The sequence below is a fragment of the Nannospalax galili genome, unplaced genomic scaffold (genome assembly GCF_000622305.1).
Source record: "Nannospalax galili isolate Female #2095 unplaced genomic scaffold, S.galili_v1.0 scaffold872, whole genome shotgun sequence".
Classification (NCBI taxonomy): Eukaryota; Metazoa; Chordata; class Mammalia; order Rodentia; family Spalacidae; genus Nannospalax; species Nannospalax galili.
The window spans coordinates 2,157,801-2,177,268 of record NW_008332654.1 but is presented as its reverse complement, the minus strand read 5'-3'; the positions used below and the strand labels follow the sequence as shown (position 1 = coordinate 2,177,268).

The 19,468-nt window shown below is 38.1% G+C and overlaps 1 protein-coding gene across 1 annotated transcript in view; it reads right to left on the bottom strand.

Moving 5' to 3' along the window:
- Positions 1-19,468, bottom strand: part of Slc26a7 (solute carrier family 26 member 7) — a 151,189-nt gene that overhangs the window by 121,459 nt on the left and 10,262 nt on the right. The window contains exon 3 of the mRNA XM_008827626.2: positions 6,044-6,154. Coding sequence (XP_008825848.1) covers positions 6,044-6,154 — 111 coding nt within the window. The remainder of the gene's footprint in view (positions 1-6,043; positions 6,155-19,468) is intronic.

Below are 19,468 nucleotides of genomic sequence, written 5' to 3'. Positions count from 1 at the left end.
TGTTATGAAAATTGTACTCAGCATAAAGAGTTAAATTAAGAACAAATCTGAAAGCTAGAGACCAAGATTCTGGTATTCAAGATAGACAACATCAAGTAAAGAACATCTACCTCAGAACTTTGTGATAAGACATACATTAAAGCAAGATAGCTCTGCTGAGATCAAACCAGATGCCACTAAAGCAAAAGTTAAGCCATTAGGTCTTTAAACTTCCCAGAGCATAGAGCAAAATGCTTTATACAGAGGGCACCGAACAAATGACTATAGATTTTTAAAGAAATATATAGATAATTTTTATATTTAGGATTATCTTTCTTGCCATTTTGGTAGAAGATGGAAAGGAATTGATTAGGGAAGAAGGGGCCGTCTAAGAGGCTTTGTTGGGAGAAAAAAAAATGAACCTCAGCTAGCTATAAGAGCATTGCTGCTGGCAGGGATGCAACTTTGGTACTCACCAGCCAGTGCAGCACAAAGAGGTGGGCTTCAGTGAAAGTGTGAAGATGTGGGATACAGTCACGGAGGTGGGCTGCAGTGAATGGATGGGAACATGTGGATATTTTACCTTCCTATAACCTCAACATTGACTTTATCTCTTCCCTACAATCCCCCCATTTTTCCCCTTATTTCCTCAACTTTTTATTATGGTTAAGATTTATGCCTACCAGTTAAAACACTAAATAACACAAACCTATCAAGTCATTTAATACTACCATGGGTCTAACAGGAAGTGAATACTAGTCCCCGGTTTTTGAACAGGCCCAAGTTCGAATCCCAGTTATGGTGAATATTAACTCCTCTTAGCTTTAAAATGATAAAATGTCTAGTAACAAAATTTGCCCAGAGAATAAATGAAATTTCATAAATAAAAAACATTTCTCACAAGCCCTACCATTTTGAAGGCTTTTAGCAAATATTTATTTTCTTTTTTAAATATTTTATCATTTTTATTTTATGTGTATGCATGTATTGCCTGCACGTAGGTAACTGCACCCGTGTCATGCAATGCCCGCGGAAGACAGAAGAGACCATCGGACCCCCTGAAATTGGAGATACAGCTGAGCTGTAAGCCCCGCCCCCGCAATCCTTGGAATCGTTTTATTTTCTCCCACCCAATACTTACACCCCACTAATGATTGAATACTGGGCCTTGAACTTACCAAATGCTGTTCCTCTGAGCTATAGCCCTGGCCCTTAGTTTGGGAGGGGGGTGTCTTTGCTTGTGAGTGAGTGTGTGTGTGTGTGTGTGTGTGTGTGTGTGTGTGTGTGTGTTTTAACTTCCCAAACTGATTTTTATCCCTAAAAGTTCAATTAGGTGATTTACATTTTCTTCAGGGCACAGCAAATGTACACTGAGGTTGCAGAAGAGTAATACAAAAATGATGGAAAACCTCCTGTGCCTGAGAATGGGAAAGGTCCAACATCAAGGCCTGGGTGCCCAGGACCATGTGTGGAGTCAAGGCCATAGCTGGCCATCAAGGGAGTAGAAAAATCCATTCTTGAGAATGAGTTCTCCCAAGACTAGAATCTGCAAATGACAGAAACCTCCACTGTCCCTAGTATAAGCCAAACACTGAGGCAAAGCCACTGTCATGCACAACCTGGGACCTCAGTGGAGGGGGTTGGGGAAATAGTCATCCAGAGAAGGCTGTGGTCCCTTCCCATGCGCTGAAACTGTGGTCTCCTCCTGTGAGGTAGGGCAGTGATGCCCTCCTACGAGTTGGAGCTATAGTCTCTCCAATGAGCCAGAGCAGTGGTCCCCCTTCTGTTAATCTGGAACTGTGGCTCCCTCCTTTGAGCTGAGGGTGTGGTTCCCTCCCATGGGTCAGAATTGTGGTTTCCTCCTGTGAGTGGGAGCTGTGGTCCCCTCCTGAATTACTCTTTTAAGAGATGTATAAACTTAATGTAGCTGCACTTGCCTACACTAAGTCTGCAAAAGAATGAACCTGTCAACAGCCGACAGTGGGTGGTAGAGGGGTTCAAGCTGCCTTGCTCCCTTCCTAGTGAACTAGTAGCCATGATAGACCATGGGAACTGGAGGTTCATCAGTGTCATGAGTAACCACTGGTGAGTCCACCAGCCTTCAAAGGAGAGTTTCAAACCCACACAGGTTGCCCTGGCTAAACCCATGGGTGTCAAAACAAAAAAATATGAATATGTAAAAGGGACTTGGGGAGAGGGGTTGATAAGAGGGAAAAAATGGAGATGGGGGCAAGACTAGTCAGAATGCAATGTGTACTTCTATGAAAACATCAACGAACAAATTTAATTTAAAAAATTATCCAAGCATAATTTCTTAAGGTGCTGAGTAATTTGGTATTGCATTCTGAACATGGAGGCAAAAATGCCAGATAAGGTGATTTTTCTTGAAAAAGGTAACATTCCACTTAATAAATTGGATATGGGAACACCCCTCATTGCACTAAAATGTGATCAAATAGAAGAAAAATATACTTTATATGTTAAGAATTTAAGGGAAGCTTTTATATTTGTACCTATATTTAAGAGTATAGGAGAGTTTTTTAAAAATCACTTCTGAAACTTCCTGACATGTATATTGTACCATGAGGGGAAAGAATCAACTATTTGCTACCAGTGCTAAGAATTCTAATATTATCTTTTCTCTAAATGTTTTATTTAGTTTTTTTCTTTATGTGTATTAGTGTATTGCTGTTTGTATGTAAGTGCCATTTCATGCAATGTTTGTGAAGGTCAGAAGACAACACTGGATCCTCAGGAGCTGGAGTAATGGATGGTTGTTAGATGCCGCGTGGGTACTGGGACTTGATCCCAGGCCTTCCGCAAGAGTAATCAGTGCTCTTAACTACTGAGCCATCTCTCCTGTCCCCTAATAGTATCATTAAAATGAAATAAGAATGTCTATTTGGCCCTGAGAAGTATGAATTTACAAATAAAATGCCATCTACATTTATTATGCAATAGAGTGACAGCCGGTAAACTGTATTTTGACATATCTATTTGAAATGTCTGCCTAATAGTCTCAAGCTCTAAATAATTTGTTAAATAACTTTTTAGATAGAGAGTTTTATATAGATGGCTATTTTTGAAACTATGTAGCCAGTAAAATGTCTACAGTAACTACCTAGGAAATAAAATGGCTTGTGTACGTATACATTTTGGTATTATCAAATTATGTGCTTTTTTTACTTTATTTGTTTTTATTATTTATTTATTCATTTATTTTTGAGGCAGGTTCTGGCTCTGTAGTCTAGGCTAACCTAGAACTCACTACGTAGCTCAGGGTGGCCTTGATACTGTGGCAGTCTTCTTGCCCCAGCTCCCAAGTACCGGGATTATACAGGAGAGCCACCATTGATTTCAGGGTGTAATTATGGTCTAGTGAGAAAATTTACCTTATCTTTCTCTTTTCTCTTATGTCAAATGGAAGAAAAGTTTGGAAAGTCATTTTGCCATTGTCTTAAAATTTTCAAACTGTGTGGTGGTACACAGCTATAAGTCCAACACTCCAGCAGTGGAAGCAGGAGGGTTATTAATGAAACTGTTCCATAAAGGAATAAATAAATGTTGAAGAAAAAGACTTTCTAATACATTATGTGCTTTTCTTCTTTTGTATCTATGCAAGAGAAAAGATTATTCTAAAACATTCACTTCATTGTCAAGAGGAAAACAAATAGCTTGGGCTTCAGACTTGGCCACATCCAAGTTGTAAATTATGCACCTATAACTTTAAGCTGCATTCTCACAAGAAACTGGATTTTTTTTTCTCTTTTGTCTTGGAAATGTATAAATAATGTCTGTTTTAAAAGGCTATTTTAGGACAAAGAAACATGTAAAGTTCTTAACAAAGCTCCAACTGAATAGTATGCACTGAACCACATAAATGTATAGATGCATGTGCACATACATAACATAAATATTACAAATATTTAATGCCATGTTTATTTTGTATACAGGCATATATCTCTTAATAATAGTGATACATTTTGGCTCCAGTGGATGGAACCATACTGAAGGCATGTGGGAACAAAAGTTTGACTCTACATGCCGGAAGCAGATGGCAGAGGGGATATAAATCCAATCAAAATCCACTATAGGAAATTCACAAAAATTGAATAAGTACATATATTAAAAAATAGAAATACATTTTAAGAAACTCCTTGTGGGCAATCTCACTGCTCCCTAGTACACTTACCCAAACTAAGATAGTTAAGATGTCATAAGGCAATAAAACCTATGGAACCACAGTCTTGCATGCCATTTTTTGTTGATTGAAATGTATCACTATGTCAGATTCTGTGTGTGTGTGTGTGTGTGTATGTGTGTGTATGTCTGTTTGTGTGTGTATGTGTAAGTGTTTGTGTCTATGTAAAACCTCTAATGAATATGCCAGTTCTAATTCAGCATATCTAAGGTGAAAGCCATCATCTTTGCATTTCTTTTTTAATATTTTATGTATTGATTTTATGTGTGTTGCCTGCACGTATGTGAGTGCACCTGTGTTGTGCAATGCCCACGGAGGTCAGAAAAGAGCATCAGATTCCCTGGAACTGGAGTTATGGACAGTTTTGAGCCACCATGTGGGTGCTGGGACTCAAACCCAGGTCCTCTGAAAGGGTAGTCAGTGTTCTTAACCACTGAGCCATCTCCCCAGCCCCATCTTTACATTTCTAACAAGTTCCTTCAGAGTGCCAGGTCACAGAACACATACTAGGTAGCAATGCTGTAAATGATTGCTAACTGTTGACTCTTTCCTCCTAACAAAGGTTAATGATTAAAAAAAAAACAAGTTTACACAAACACAAAAATATTTTATGAGAAAATGTATGTATCAACATGTTATGCAAAAATATAGCCTCCCAAATATTTCTACATACAGTCCCTAGCATCTGTAAATATGTTATGCTCCATTGAAATAGATAAACAATAAAAGAGATGAAATAAATTTCACTAGTCAACTGACCCTAAAAAAAGATTAGCCTGGATTATCAAAGTATATCTAGTAAAATCAAAGATCTTCTAAATATTGAAGATGCAGTCAAAAGAGCAGAGAAGAACAGAGTCAGAGGGAGGCCTGAAGATTCTACTAGCTGACCTTGAAGATTACTGAAAGGCCAGGAGCCCAAGAATAACTTCCTCTCATTTCAAGCCACTTACCTCATGGTAATCTGTTACAGCAATAATAGAAAAGTAATTCAATAATAACACGAACTAATCACAGAAGACAGATTGCAAATGTTATTACTTACAGGCTGAGATCTTACATGTACAAAATGAATAACAGTACCTCTGAAGAGAAAGTATTGAAAATTATTTTGTTATTAATTGGATATTAAGATTAAGGTATTACTTTTATATTAATAATAGCAAACCTAATTAAGTGTCATGGTATTTTAAGTCAGATGCTAAGTTAAACACTGCACACTAGTTATGTAGCTCTCACTGTAATTATATGAAATGGGGGATCATCTTGTTATAAAAAATGTAACAAATACAGTTTTTAAACTTTTCCCAGGGTCATGCCAGTAGTAAACAACAAATGAGACACGCCCTCAGGTGCAACTCACACCAAAATCCAGCCTGCTCTATCATGAGAATAATTATGACTGAACACATTTTATTTTTTGTTTCTTTAAAGTTGCAGAGCTAGGTAAGATATGCCAGTTAAAGGGTACTATGGAATCTAGCCTAGGGGAAATCTAGAACATTTAGTAAAAGAATTAAATCCATGCAAAATACCTTTTAATATTTGAACAACTTAATTTTACAATTTTGTTTTCATTCAAATGTCTACTTTCTCTTATTTCATTGTAAGTGTAGAACATTCTTCTATTTTTTCTTGGTTTATTTTTATTAACTTAAAAATGCAAAGAATCCACAGCAATAATCTTGACTAAACGGTAAAACACCAATAAGTGATAGAGTATACCGACTATCTGAAAAACAAAACTACCTCACCTAAAATGATGATGTTAGAACAAATTTGAAAATGTAACCAGTAGCTAATGATCACTGAGCCTCTTTCATTAGCTATATGAGAAACTTAAGCATAAACAAAAATTATTACCTGTAGCAACATGACGTCCCATTCCAAACACGGCATAAACGATGGCAGGAAACAAAGATCCATATAAACCAAAAACCGGATGTACTGATGAAAGAACAGCAAAGGACAACCCTGCAGAGAAGTTCAGAGCCATTAGGACCATCTTACAGCCCCAAGACATAACCAGTTACACAACAGAACAGATACTGATTCACCTAAAGCTGCAATAAATGTTTAAATGTCTACGTTTTTAACCAAACAAGTTCCTACCATTATTGTTCTAAACGAGAGAAAAGTTGGTCATTAGTTCATATGTATATTTCAGTTCCCAACACCACTGTGTTTTCCTCTTAAAATTCAGTGATGTCGGCATGAAAATACTGCCTTGGAGCATCTTGTTGGTAAAAGATAGGTGTGATAACATAACCAAACTCCTCTAGGCACACTTGAATTTTAGAATCATTTTATACACACCGTTTTATTTGTACACTAACGTCTATGATGCAGTCAGGAACAATAGCTTTACCACCAAAAAGCCTGACAGGAATGGGGTCTGGGCCTGCATATCGGATGCCATTTGGCTGCAATTTGCACTATCCACCGCAGACAGTAAGTGTAAGCACCAAGCTGGAGCAGTCAGAGCTTCTCCTGCCCTGTGAATAGCTTCTTAGTTATATAACTAACTACAATGAAACTCATCTCTCTTTAGTATAATGAAAATAAAATACATAACAAAGTTAGTTTAAGAAGTTAGTTTCTGGGTTGGAGACATATATCAGCAGATAAGAAGCTCCTGCTGCCCTTGCAGAGGGTCTAAGTTGGATTCAAAGTATCCATGTGGGTGGCTTACAATTGCTTGTAACTCCAGCTCCAGGGGATCCAACACCCTCTTCTGGCTTCTGTATGCACCCTCAGACACATGCGCACATACATATTATTAAAAAATAAAAGGCCAGGTGTGGTTGTGCACGCCTTTAGTCTCAGCACTCAAGAGGCAGAGGTAAGTGGATACCTGTGAGATCAAGGCAAGCCTGGTCTCCATAGCAAGTTCCAGGCCAACTGGGGCTACAGAGAAACTCTGTCTCAAAAAGACAAAATAGAATAGAATAGAATAGAATAGAATAGAATAGAATAGAATAGAATAGAATAGAATAGAATAGAATAGAATAGAATAGAATAGAATAAAATAATAAATCTTTCTCAGAAAGTTTAGTTTTTCTAGATCTCACATTCATGTCAATTTAAGAAGAGAACAATCAGGCTAGAGAGATGTCATAGCTGTTAAACATACAGGCTCACAACAACAACAAAAAAGTAGGGTCTTTTTTTTTTTTGCTTGTTTGGGTTTTGTTTGTGTTTTACTTTGGTTTTTTTTTTTGTTTGTTTGTTTGTTTGTTAAAATGGGTCACACCATTTAACCCAGGCTATGTTTGAACTCAGGAAATCATTCTGCTTCAGCCTACTTAGTGCTGGGGTAAATTGCATGAGCAACCATGTACCACTTATATTTAATCCAATGTTTTTAGAAAGATCATTGGCTCTATAAACATGAAATGTCATTCTTGTTGAGTCTTTAAGAATAATCTTGAAGGTCAGAACTGATGTACACATCTGTTTATCCTGTGAGATACTGATATGGAGCTTACACTAGAAGCAAATGAGAGTGTATGCTTGCTAATATGGTAGTGGGCAGTGACCAGCATAAAGCAGGAATGAGCTCATTCAATTGTATAGCACTTCAGAGCTTTACCCATCTACAAATAAGAACTATAAGGCCCCAAGAACACCCTACTCACATACATACCTTAACAGAGGAGAGAGCCAGATAAAATTTCCTTTTTCTGACTCATTTGTTATTATGGCTAATATATTGACTAGATAGATATTTTCACATACACACATATGCAAACTAAAATATGTATGTTAAATCCTCCCACATAGAGAACTAGGCTTGTAAATTAGCAGCACCATCTGACCTTTTACTATATTTAATAAAACAGTATTTACCACTAATATGAACAGAATTGCAACTCTATAATGCTATTACTTAGAAGATATTGCTATTAATGTTGACAAATACTATTTTTATTTTCAGTCTTTGATAAGAATAATTAAAATACAAATAAAAGTATTAAGGAATGAAGAGCTGGCGAGTTGGCTTAGCAGTTACGAGCACCTGCTGATCTTCCAGAGGACCTGGGTTCAGTTCCCAGCACCTACATGGTACGGCTCACAACAATCCAAAACTCCAGTTCCAAGGGATCTCATGTGCTCGTCTAGTCTCCTTGGGCATCACATGCATATGTGCACCTACACAGATGCAGACAAAACACTTATAACATATAAAATAAAAATAAATAATTCTTAATTGTCAAGGAATTAAAACAAAATGATTGTACCAAAGAATCTCAAAAAGTGATAGGGAAAGAAAAAAGAATATATAGATGATAAGATATATTAAAAATGGATAAGTAGATGATAGATAGATGATAGATAAATAAACAAAAATAAATAAATAAATAAATAAATAATAGATTGATAGATGATAGATGATAGCTAGATAGATGATAGATAAATGGTAGGCAGGTAGCTAGACAGATGATAGGTAGGTATGTACGCAGGTAGCTAACTAATAGACAAATAGATTTGATAAGTACAGAGATGATATGTAGATAGATGATAGGTAGATAGATGATAGATAGATAGATAGATAGATAGATAGATAGATAGATAGATAGATAGACAGATATAGATAGACAGGCAGACAGATTGACGGATGGTGTGTGTGTGTGTGTGTGTGTGTGTGTTAATCTCTGAGATAAAACATTCCATTTCAATGGGGAGATCTTTAAGGCTCAGGATCCTCTAAAGTAAGGTGAAACACTTGATTCTTCAGGGAAGCTTACTAAAACTCAAGTTGTAAAAAACTCAGAAGCTTCAGGAAGTCCCTGGAGCTGACCAAACCTATCTTCAGTAAGGACTGATGAACGATACTCTCAGACAAACTGAACTGCCTAGGAAAGACACTCTAATCTGTTGAGTTTCCTGTTAGTTGTGCAGTGCACCCTAAAGTTTCATCTGTTGTGAGCCATTACCCAGTGGGCTTCTGGCAATGCAGCTGTCTTTGTGTTATTTTCCTCCTAAAAGTAATTCCTCACTGATACTCCTGTAAGTAACCCCAATAAAATTCCCTGGTTCACCAAATTAGACTTTGATAGTATCCTTATTTTGGTTTGTCCTTGGTTCCCTATCTGGGGCAAGTAGACATTTGTTTACATCTCCCCAGGAAGTGTCAAACAACAGATAGCTAGTTAGGAGAGAACTCAAAAATCCGGATGTTCAGATGGCTGCTTATTTTTAAATTTCAAATACTACCCAATGGCAGTGTAAAATCATATAAGGTCAATGCACCCACAAAAGAACGGTTTCTAGAAATCCTTGAAAGATGTAATACACTTTGCAGGTATAGTAACAATCAATTATAACCATGGATAAAAGACTCCAAGTACTATATCCTAACATCAAAATATCAGTATGTCTCAAGCCGATGGAAAACTATTGGTCTTTTGAGAAGACTTTAATGTTGAAATGAAATGCTCTCTGTTGCCTGCCTGGTTAAGCAGTGAGGCTGAGACCACTTTTCATACAGAAACATGTTCAGGACACAGCGCTCTGCAGGTAGCTTTAGTTCCTGGGATAGAGATTTATTTAGGATGCTCACATGAGATAGCATCGAGGGATGAAAAATAGTAGGAACTTCAGGTACCACAGGGAAGTATTAAAATGTATCTGTGATTCAGGATAGCAGTTCAGGACCTCCTCTCCCTCCAGCTTCCTCTGTGTTGCAGTTCAATAAGTTGATTAGGAAAAATATCCAGGCCATGAGGTAGCATCTTTAGTCAACACACATGCCACCATTATAGGCATGGACTGCATTCTCTTTGGTGCCCCATGAGACAAAACTAACCAGAGAAAAGGATTTCCCTCTCACTGAGACCTAGAGCAAAACTTAGAACGTATCCATTGCTGGAGGAGAGAAAAAGAGGATGTGAGTCACAGAGGCAGGAGTTTCCTGGGAGCATGGCTGTCTCATTGACTTTCTGTGGGCTGGAAATATCTGCTCATAAATCCTATAGGCAGAACTGGACAGGAAATTCAACAGTACGCAGAGCTCCCTCGGGATGCTGGAAAGGAATCTGATACCTCTACTGCCTGGTCTGTGACAGCATAGAACTGCTGTTCCTTTCATGTTTCTTGATCATTCCTGCTTGATATATTAGCAGACACCCAAAGTCTGACTAGAAGTAAATTTAGGGATCTCAAAGAGACCAAAGGGAGGAAAGTCAAAAATCACGACTAAGAGCTGGCTGTACCTGAAGGAAAATGACAGTCTCAGAAATGGGAGAAAAAGAAAGAAGGTAATGAAGATACACACCTTTTTTCTCAATCTATAACTTCAAAATTTTTATTATATTTTATCTATTTAAATTGGGACTGGCACATGCCATAGCACACATATAGAGGCTAGCAGACAAATGCTGGGAGTCAGCTTTCTCCTTCCATGTGAGTCTCTGGTACTGAACCCAAGTCATCAGGTTTGAAAGCAAGCACCTTCACCTACTTTTAAGCTATATAATGAGAACTTTCAAAGAGATGTGTTAGAAAAGAATAACAAAACTTCTAATATTAAAAATATGTACAAAGCTTTAGAAAATGTATGTTTTATATCCTAGAAGCAAATTATTGTTAATATTGTGTCTAGAGAGATGTAACTAGCTGAACATAGGTCACTCCTTGTCCTTTATTTCAGATAATGTTGATTTACAGGAAATAGTGGCCAGAGAAGTTAAGAAGTATCATCATATACATGTATGCCTTAATATAGTGACAAGGGCACTAGGTCACTGTCCTATGGCAAAGAATACATACCTTATACTATGTGTTAAAATTAACTTTGGGATGAATGAACATGGAGATCCCTAAATATTACTATGGAGATGGTTAAGATACATTTTGGTACAATTATCCTACAAAATATTTCACAATTATTTTTTGGTTGACTTTGAACAAATTCCATTAATCTGGAGGCATATCTGTGATATGTTATGACATGTGAAAACAAGTTTCAGGATTACAAGATTTACATGACATTTTTACATAACTTCAAAAATGAGACTGCTCATGTTTTTATATATCTGTGAGGTGAGATTTTTTTTCCATCTTATATTACAAGTTAATAAACCACACAGTTTAAATATTTTTGATGAAGACTTTGTAAAATGATCTAAACATTATCCTGAATTTTATTAGGAGCCATGTGCCGCCTGCCCCCTTTCTCATCCCGGATCTTACAGGGGATGTTTGACTTCTCAGAGATTACTATAAAAATTATATGGAAGATATTCAAGTCTGGTAGACAGAAAAGTAAGGAAATTACCTCATATATCTAGGTGATGGAGAAAGGGAAAGCTTTTCATATATAAGAAATTGTTGCAAACATGTTTAGAAAATGAATCAGGGGCTGGAGAGATGGCTCAGCGGTTAGGAGCACTGACTGTTCTTGCAGAGGACCCAAGTTCGATTCCCAGCACCCACATGGTGGCTACAAACCGTCCTTAACTCCAGTTCCAGGGTAATCCAAAACCCTCCTCTGAGCTCTGCAGCATCACACAACATGGGTGCACTCACATACATGCAGGCAATACACTAGTACACATAAAAAATAAAAATAATAAATAAAATATTTTTTAAAATGAATCAACTCCATGGTTTGTGGTCTGCACAGAACACTTTCCTCCCAGCATATGGCACATGGCCAAAGGCCTTGGGATGAATGTGATAAGCCCAGGCCAGGACCACAAAGAGCAGCACAATTCCTGGCTGCCACCTGAGGAGACTGATGGTGAGCAGAGGGCAGACGGCCTGGTGAGCACCAAACTGTGAGGAGTGAGGAACTGCCAGATGTGGAGAAAAAGGAAACAGACAAAAGGGCTCGGAGGAGGCTTGCAGCACAAGTGTGTGGCAATCCCATGCAATGGAGCTCCTGAAGAAGATCAGAACTGTCATCTGAATGTGGCAATAGAAAGGCTGTAGGTGAACAGACGAAGAACAGTCTGGGCACATAGGACATGGGAACCCAGTAGGAACAGGAGGAGGAGGCCCATTCGAATGGAAATTGAACAGGCAAGAATCATGAACTGACCTTTGAAAATTGTTTGTAGAGAAGCAGGAAAGATTTAGTGTCAAAGAGGTCATAGGTTCAACAAAAACTCAGCTTATTTCTTTTTATTAGTTTTAAGCTAAAATAACCTTGATGTGGAGGGCAGACCAAGTTTTGTGAGTCCTAATTTTAAATTATTTGAGAGGCTTACTAGAAAGATAAAAATTGCAAGAAGAAATTTGTAGTCTTAAATCTGAGGCTTGAACCTGTAAAACTACTATCAGAAAACACAGCAGAAGAGTTCTGTGACAATGGTCTAGACAATTAAATTTTTATATATGATACCAAAAATATCGATAAGAAGATAAATCAGACAAAAGAGATTGTCAAACTTCTGCATAGCGAAGGAAATAGAGAGGCAACCCGTGGAAGAGAGAAAATATTTGCAAGCAATGCATCTGATCAAGACTTAATATCCAAAATGAATAAAGGACTCAACTCAACATCAAGAAAACAGCACTTAGACTGGAGACATGGGTCAGTAGATAAGAGTACTTGCTGTGTAATCATGATGATCTGAGTTCATATCCCCAGAATTCATGTAAAAAGCAAAGCATGATCATACATGCCTGTCACCCTACCACTAGGGTTTATAGGCATGGAAATAGAGGGTCTCTGGGGCTTGCTGACTCCAGGTTCAGTGACAGACTCTGTCTCAAGGAAATAAGGTGGACAGTGATAGAGCACGACATCTGATGTATTCCTCTGGCCTCTGTGTGCACCCCCCCACATATGTACATACATCACACACACACACACACACACACACACACACACACACACACGCACACACACACAAATCCAAAGAAAACAACTTAATTAAGAATGAACAATGGGGCTGGAGTTTTGGCTCAGCAAGTAAGACAATGTACTGCCCTTGCAGGGGACCAGAGTTCAGATCCCAGCACTCACATAAGGCAGCTAACAACCATCTGTAATTCAAGTTCCAGGGAATCTGATGCCCTCTGGCCTCAGCAGGCACCTGTATGTGGTAGTGTATATAAACTCATGCAGACACACATACACATACATAAATTAAAAATTAATGAATAAATCATAAAAATAAAATGAACAAAGGACTTGAAATTTTAACAGAAGGCATATCTATTAGCTATTTCTTCAGTTTCAGATATTAATTAACCAGTGTCTTGTCAACGTTCTTCCATGAATTTCATGTGAGTTTTATTTTCTCTCTGTTAATGTATGTGATGGCAAATTCCTTAACCAAATCCCAAAGAAACTGCAATCATTACAGTAACACTGAACCTAAAAATTTTACCAAAGGAACACTGATTGGAAAGAAATGGTGTTCTAACTCCATTGCCTTTACAATACCTTACTTTAAAAAATCTGACAGAGAGGTCGATTAACACTGAGGGCCACAGCTGGCCAAAGAGTACAGAATAAGCATGCAGGGTGCATGCCTCTGGATAGGACTCTTATGTTAAACCTTACCCACTCAGGGTTCAGGGACCAAGGACCAGCGCAGAGATGGGGAGGAAAGATTTTAAGAGCACTGTTGGGAGGGGATCAGGATACAGGACTATAAGGAAACAGTTTTCCAGGCTTCTGGGGACTTGTTCATATGAAGTTACAGCAATGGTGACAGCATGCACAAGATCCATGCAAACTCAATCAGACAAAAAGCCAGCAGAGAACTGGGGAAACAGGCTGGAAGCCCTCAATGTAGCCAAGGAATTATTGGCAGCTAACCACTTCTGGGTAAAGAGGGTCGGTCTTCTTTAAGGGAGTGATGCTAGATAGGTTAAACAGGCTCCAGTGAAAAATCTCACACCAAGGGACACCTGGGGACACAAACTGATTCGATAGGCCTTACCATATATGACAGAATGCATAAAATCTGGGGGATAAGCTATGGGAGTTGCAGGTAAGTGGGGAGGTCTAAACATGATTAAGATGTATGAAATGCACAAAAATTAAATAAAAATATATGTTGAAAAAATCTGACAAAGATACTTGAACATGAGAAAATGGCTTTGGAAAAGGAACATGCATGTGGAGACGGTACAGTAGAAATGATAAGCATGGAAAGACAAGTACAATGTGGTCTATGCATTTCATCACCAAGGGCAGTAGAGGAATGATTAGCCTCAGTTGGAAAGAGCCTGTCAAGAGATAATTCAAAATGTGAGCGAGTCAGATTATAAGAAAGAAAATGTTTTCTTTTTATCTTTAGTAGTGTAGAGTTTATTCTTTTTTCTTTAAAGGCATTCCTGAGGTACCTTGGTTAAAAATAAATAAATAAATAAATAAAAACATGAACATACCACCCGATTCAAGCCATGTAGGAAAACCTTGAAATGTTAGAAACCATGGTATTGACAGAGGGCTTTAAACAGAGAACTGGCAAAAGAATTGCTTTGGCTTCAGCAAAGTTTAACCCAAGTAGAAAGAGGAAAGGTCACGTGTGAGTCTGGACAACAGTTCTAACACAGCTTCTAATATCAGAAAGTGCAGTTTTTGCGGAGAGGGGCAAAATGGTCAGCTAAAGACCATATGCAAGTTCAGACAGAAGAAGTAAACTCGGCACCAGGGGCTGGCTTAAGGGGGATTTTGATGAACATCTGCCACTGCTACTCTTAGTGTCCTCTGGAGCTTTGGATATGGAATCCAAGATTTTTCAGTAAATAAGGTGCATTGCACTATAATAATGATTGATTATTGCTGTAAATTTCAAAATGTTGTATGACTCCAAGTTATTAATACTAAAATACAAAGGCAAGTTAGTAGAGAAATTGTTTTCCCAAATGCCTTTGAATCTTGATGAATTCCTGTTTGAAAATCACTAATAGAAATCACTGAACTTCCTCCTTGACACTTCTACCTTGTGTTTCTGTAAACATGTTTGTGTGTGTACATACATGTTTGCATATGTCTACACATGTTCATGTGTATGCAGAGGCCAGAGACTGATGTCAAGTGTACTCCCAAATTGTCTTCTGCTTCATTTTTCGGACAGGGTCTCTCACTGAGATGACTGATTCCACCAGACTAGCTGGCCAGGAAGCCCCAGGGATCTGCCTGTCTCTGTCCCCATGGTGCTGGGATTACAAGAATGCACTACTGCACCCATCTTTTTATATGAGTGTGGGAATCCAAGCTCAGATTCTCATGATTGCACAGGAAACACTTTAACTGACTGAACCATATCCCTAGCTCTGACACTTCTGCCTTTCAGTATTTCTAAAAGATGGAATGCAACAATATCACATCCATCACTGAGTAACAACTATATTCAAAATTGCAATGTAGTGGGGAAAAGTATTCCCTCAGCTTCATAGAAAGAATTCTATAATATACATCAGAATGCACACATGAACTGACACTGCTTTTCAGAGTGGGATGGGTTACCGTTTCTCTTAGAAATAGATTATATATAGTCATCTTGCTGTGAGAGGGTTAATTTACTAAAGATAATCTAGCTATTCCAGGGTAGATTAGGTAGCTGATGGGCTTCAGGTGGGTAAGTAGGTGATGCCAAACACCAAAGCCCTTATAAAAATGAGAAAATACCAACCAGGCAAAAAGGTTCACAGTGCCAGTCTCTTGTTCTGAACAAGACTGAGCAGCAGCCGCCTGCTTAGACCAGGGCATGAAACTGCAGCCTGGATTGGCATTTATTTCCCACACAAAATGTCCAAGAGAAAGCAACACAGACACCTGTGTCATCTGAAAGCAATAGGATGCTTCATTCTCACATAGTGCCAGTGAGTCTATAGCAATGTCTCAAATAGTTCATATGCGATGAACTAAGTGAAAATGATCAAAGACCCTTATAGCATGGAAAGATATTAAGATGCTCTTTTACTAGCCATGGACATAGTGCTGGCCTGCATCTGCAAAGACCCTAACTGAGTGATGCAAAAAGCCTCAAATGCTTGTTAGGCTGTTTGGCATCTTGGTCAATTCCCCTTTGGATTTGTTTATGATTGTTTTCTAAGTGGATTGTGAGGGGGGAAAATGAATGAAAGGAAGGAAGGGAGAGAGAGAGAGAGGGAGGGAGGGAGGGAGGGAGGGAGGAAGGAAGGAATACACATCCATGTGTAGATTCCCTGCAGATATTAACGGGTATCCATCTAGCAACTAATTGCAGTAGCGACACGTAAGTTTGGTGTGCCCATCTATGGCACGTAGGCAGAGAAGAAAGTATCTGTAACAATTTTGTGAGGTCCCAAACGTCTCTAACTTTGGAAGATTTCTTTCAAAGTTCATGTTTTACATCAACTTACCTTCAAGAAACAGAACGAAACCATGCAGGTAGGAAAACATCAGCCTAGAATTAAGAACCTATTATTATGTGCCAGGCACTTGAGAAATACCAATTAAAAAGTCAGATTAAAAATAGTATCTTTGCTTTGTGGAGTTTCTGTTTATAATCTCCATCTATTATGTTCTCATAGGGGATGGATGATAATATTAATAGTGTTATAATAACAGCACCTACTAACCACCCCACTTAGGCCCTGCCCTGAGTATATACTCTCCGATATATTCTTTAAAACAACTCTATAGACTAGTTATTATCATCTCTGTTTTACATATTAGAAGAGTATCTTTGAAAAAAATGAAGATTTTGCCTGAATGATACAGGCAGAGTCCAAACTGTTAGTTATTCATAAGTAGTTATAAAACTCCAAGTACCTGCATCTATATTAAATTCCATGAGGCATAAAAAAATGGAACCACCTAAGTGTCCACCAGCTGGTGAATGGAAAAAGAAAATGTGGCTAACATACAGAAGGGAATATTATTCAGACAAAAAAAGAGCAAAAGTCTGTAGTTTGTGACAACATATATATAACTGGAAATCATTAAGGCAAATACTGCATGATGTCACTCATGTGATCTAAAAACTTGATCTCATAGATTTGAGAGTAGAATGGTGGTTTTTAGAGGCTGGGGAGGGTAGGGAGGAGAAGGATTGGAAAAGTTAACCAATGGTATGAAGCTACAGTCTGATAAGAATGAGTGATCCTGGTGTTTTTTATTTATAAGACATGGAGGAGAAACTTCACAGAAAGGGGAGAAAGAAAATATTTCAGAGAAAGCCAGAATAAAAAGGAACCTCTTGACTCAACATTGTGCTAACACAAGAAAGGGTAAAATAAGTGAATGGCATTTTTATGGTACCTAGACGCTTGACTTCTCTCTAGAGGGTATCTTTACACTTGAAAGCCATACCAGAGAGAAAATGTGCAAATAAGAGGTTTCATGCAAGAAGATCTTCCTTCCTAAAATAAACTGAAATCTTCTATTCAGTATACTTTGTGAAATGATATCCCCATAACATGGTAGCAGTGCTTACATTTGTGTCTAATGTAAACTACCAAGGCTACAAAGTCAAGAGTACAGAGTCACAGGTATCAGAGTGCTAGAAACAGCATACAGAGTAGAAGCCCTCATAACAAATTCCTGGTACTGGCTTGATTGCTGTCACCATGTTTTCATTTGTTTTTCTGGGACTTACAGAATTGAAATCACACCTTTTGTCTGACATGTCTATATTAAAGATTTTAATGATACCAGAGAATTCTCCTTCAGACCCAATTTTCCCCTGTAAAATGGTAATCCTGAAATGACCATTGGTTACTTTGATGATTTTCAAAACTTTAGATAGAATTGATTGAGGCACAAATAACATTCTAATAAATTAGATTCTTAGCACTCAATGTAAGTCTACATACTTGTTACACAAATTTCTCTTTATAATTATTTAAATTTGTCCCCAGATAATAGTTCATTCACTTACTAAAAGCTAAAATATTAATTTAATTGTTCATAATCATGTAAAAGTATCAATCAGATTAAGCATTATATTACACATCCTTCAAGACTTACAGTTGCATTTGCAAAAAACTGAAACATGTTTTAATAGTAAAGTGAAAATTAAAGTCAATATCAACAAAACTTCCCTTCTTCAAATCAAAGGGGCACTGAGATTGTGCTAACTATTCAACAATCCATATTCATTCTTTAAAGATGTCAAGAAATGCCACCATGGCTCTAGAATAACCCATAGTAAAGCTAAAAGACCAAACTGATATTCTAATGCAAGGCTGGGAGATGGCAAAACATAACCTTCAGCCAGGCATGGTGGCTCATGCCTTTAATCCCAGCACTAGGCAGGCAGGGATGGGTGGATCTCTATGAGATGGAGGTCAGCCTGGTCTCCATTGAAAGTTCCAGGCCATCTGTGGCTACAGGGAGACCCTGTCTCAAAACAAGACCCAATAAATAAATGAACAAATAAATAAATAAATACAGAATCAGAGCAAAAGCATACCCTTCAGTGGCTGCTGGCCACTGCATTCCTCCCTTGCTTCTCTAACCAGTTAGATAGTCTTCTCTCAGCCTTCCAGGACCTCAGCCTCACCCACCAAAATTTGAGGCCTTGCCACATACTAACTGGAAACCCAAAATAGACTCTCAGATCTATCACTGCTTCTGGCTCCATAACCTGTAGCTCTGACCCCTTCCTACCCAGATGATGATTCTAATCCTGAGATGCTTTTGCACTTTAAGCTGATAAAACTACCTTTTGTTCCTGGACCATGAGCTTAGACTCCAATATTAAGCCTTATATTCACACTCTTTGGTGGCAAAGTTTGTCTTAGCCAGATTTTCTGAACCTGACCTCAATCTTAAGTCAAGATTCTGTCTTCTCATCACACATGGTACCAAAGCTGTGCCACACAGCTCAGCCAAAGCTGTAGAAACATTCTCAGACTCCTTCTACTTCCCCACTCAAGAGGAATACTGATAATTGGAGGGGTCAAGGTTGAATTCAAAGAATGCACTTTTCCTAGTAGGAAAGGGCTATCCATGTCTAACAGGGTATGCTTCCTCTCTTCTGTCACTTTCAGCCCATACTTTGCTGTGTTAAAAGGATCAGGGCCCACCTCAAAGTAAAATTTAGCATGTTTGTTCTTTATCCACAGTACATGCAAATCTTAACCTTAAAAACTTTAGATATCAGGTCTAAACTGTTTTGTTCCACTCCAGCTTAGCCAGAGCTATGCTTTGCACACTAACTTGGCTAAGAAAGTGGATACTGGGTGTCATTCCCACAGGTCCCTTGTATATACAGATCACTAGAACACACTTCTGGAGGAAGAGTGATTAATACGACCTCATTTATCACATTAAACCTTGGGTAGATTTTAAGACTGTCACTTTGTTCTATTGATCCTATTTTTTACCACCAA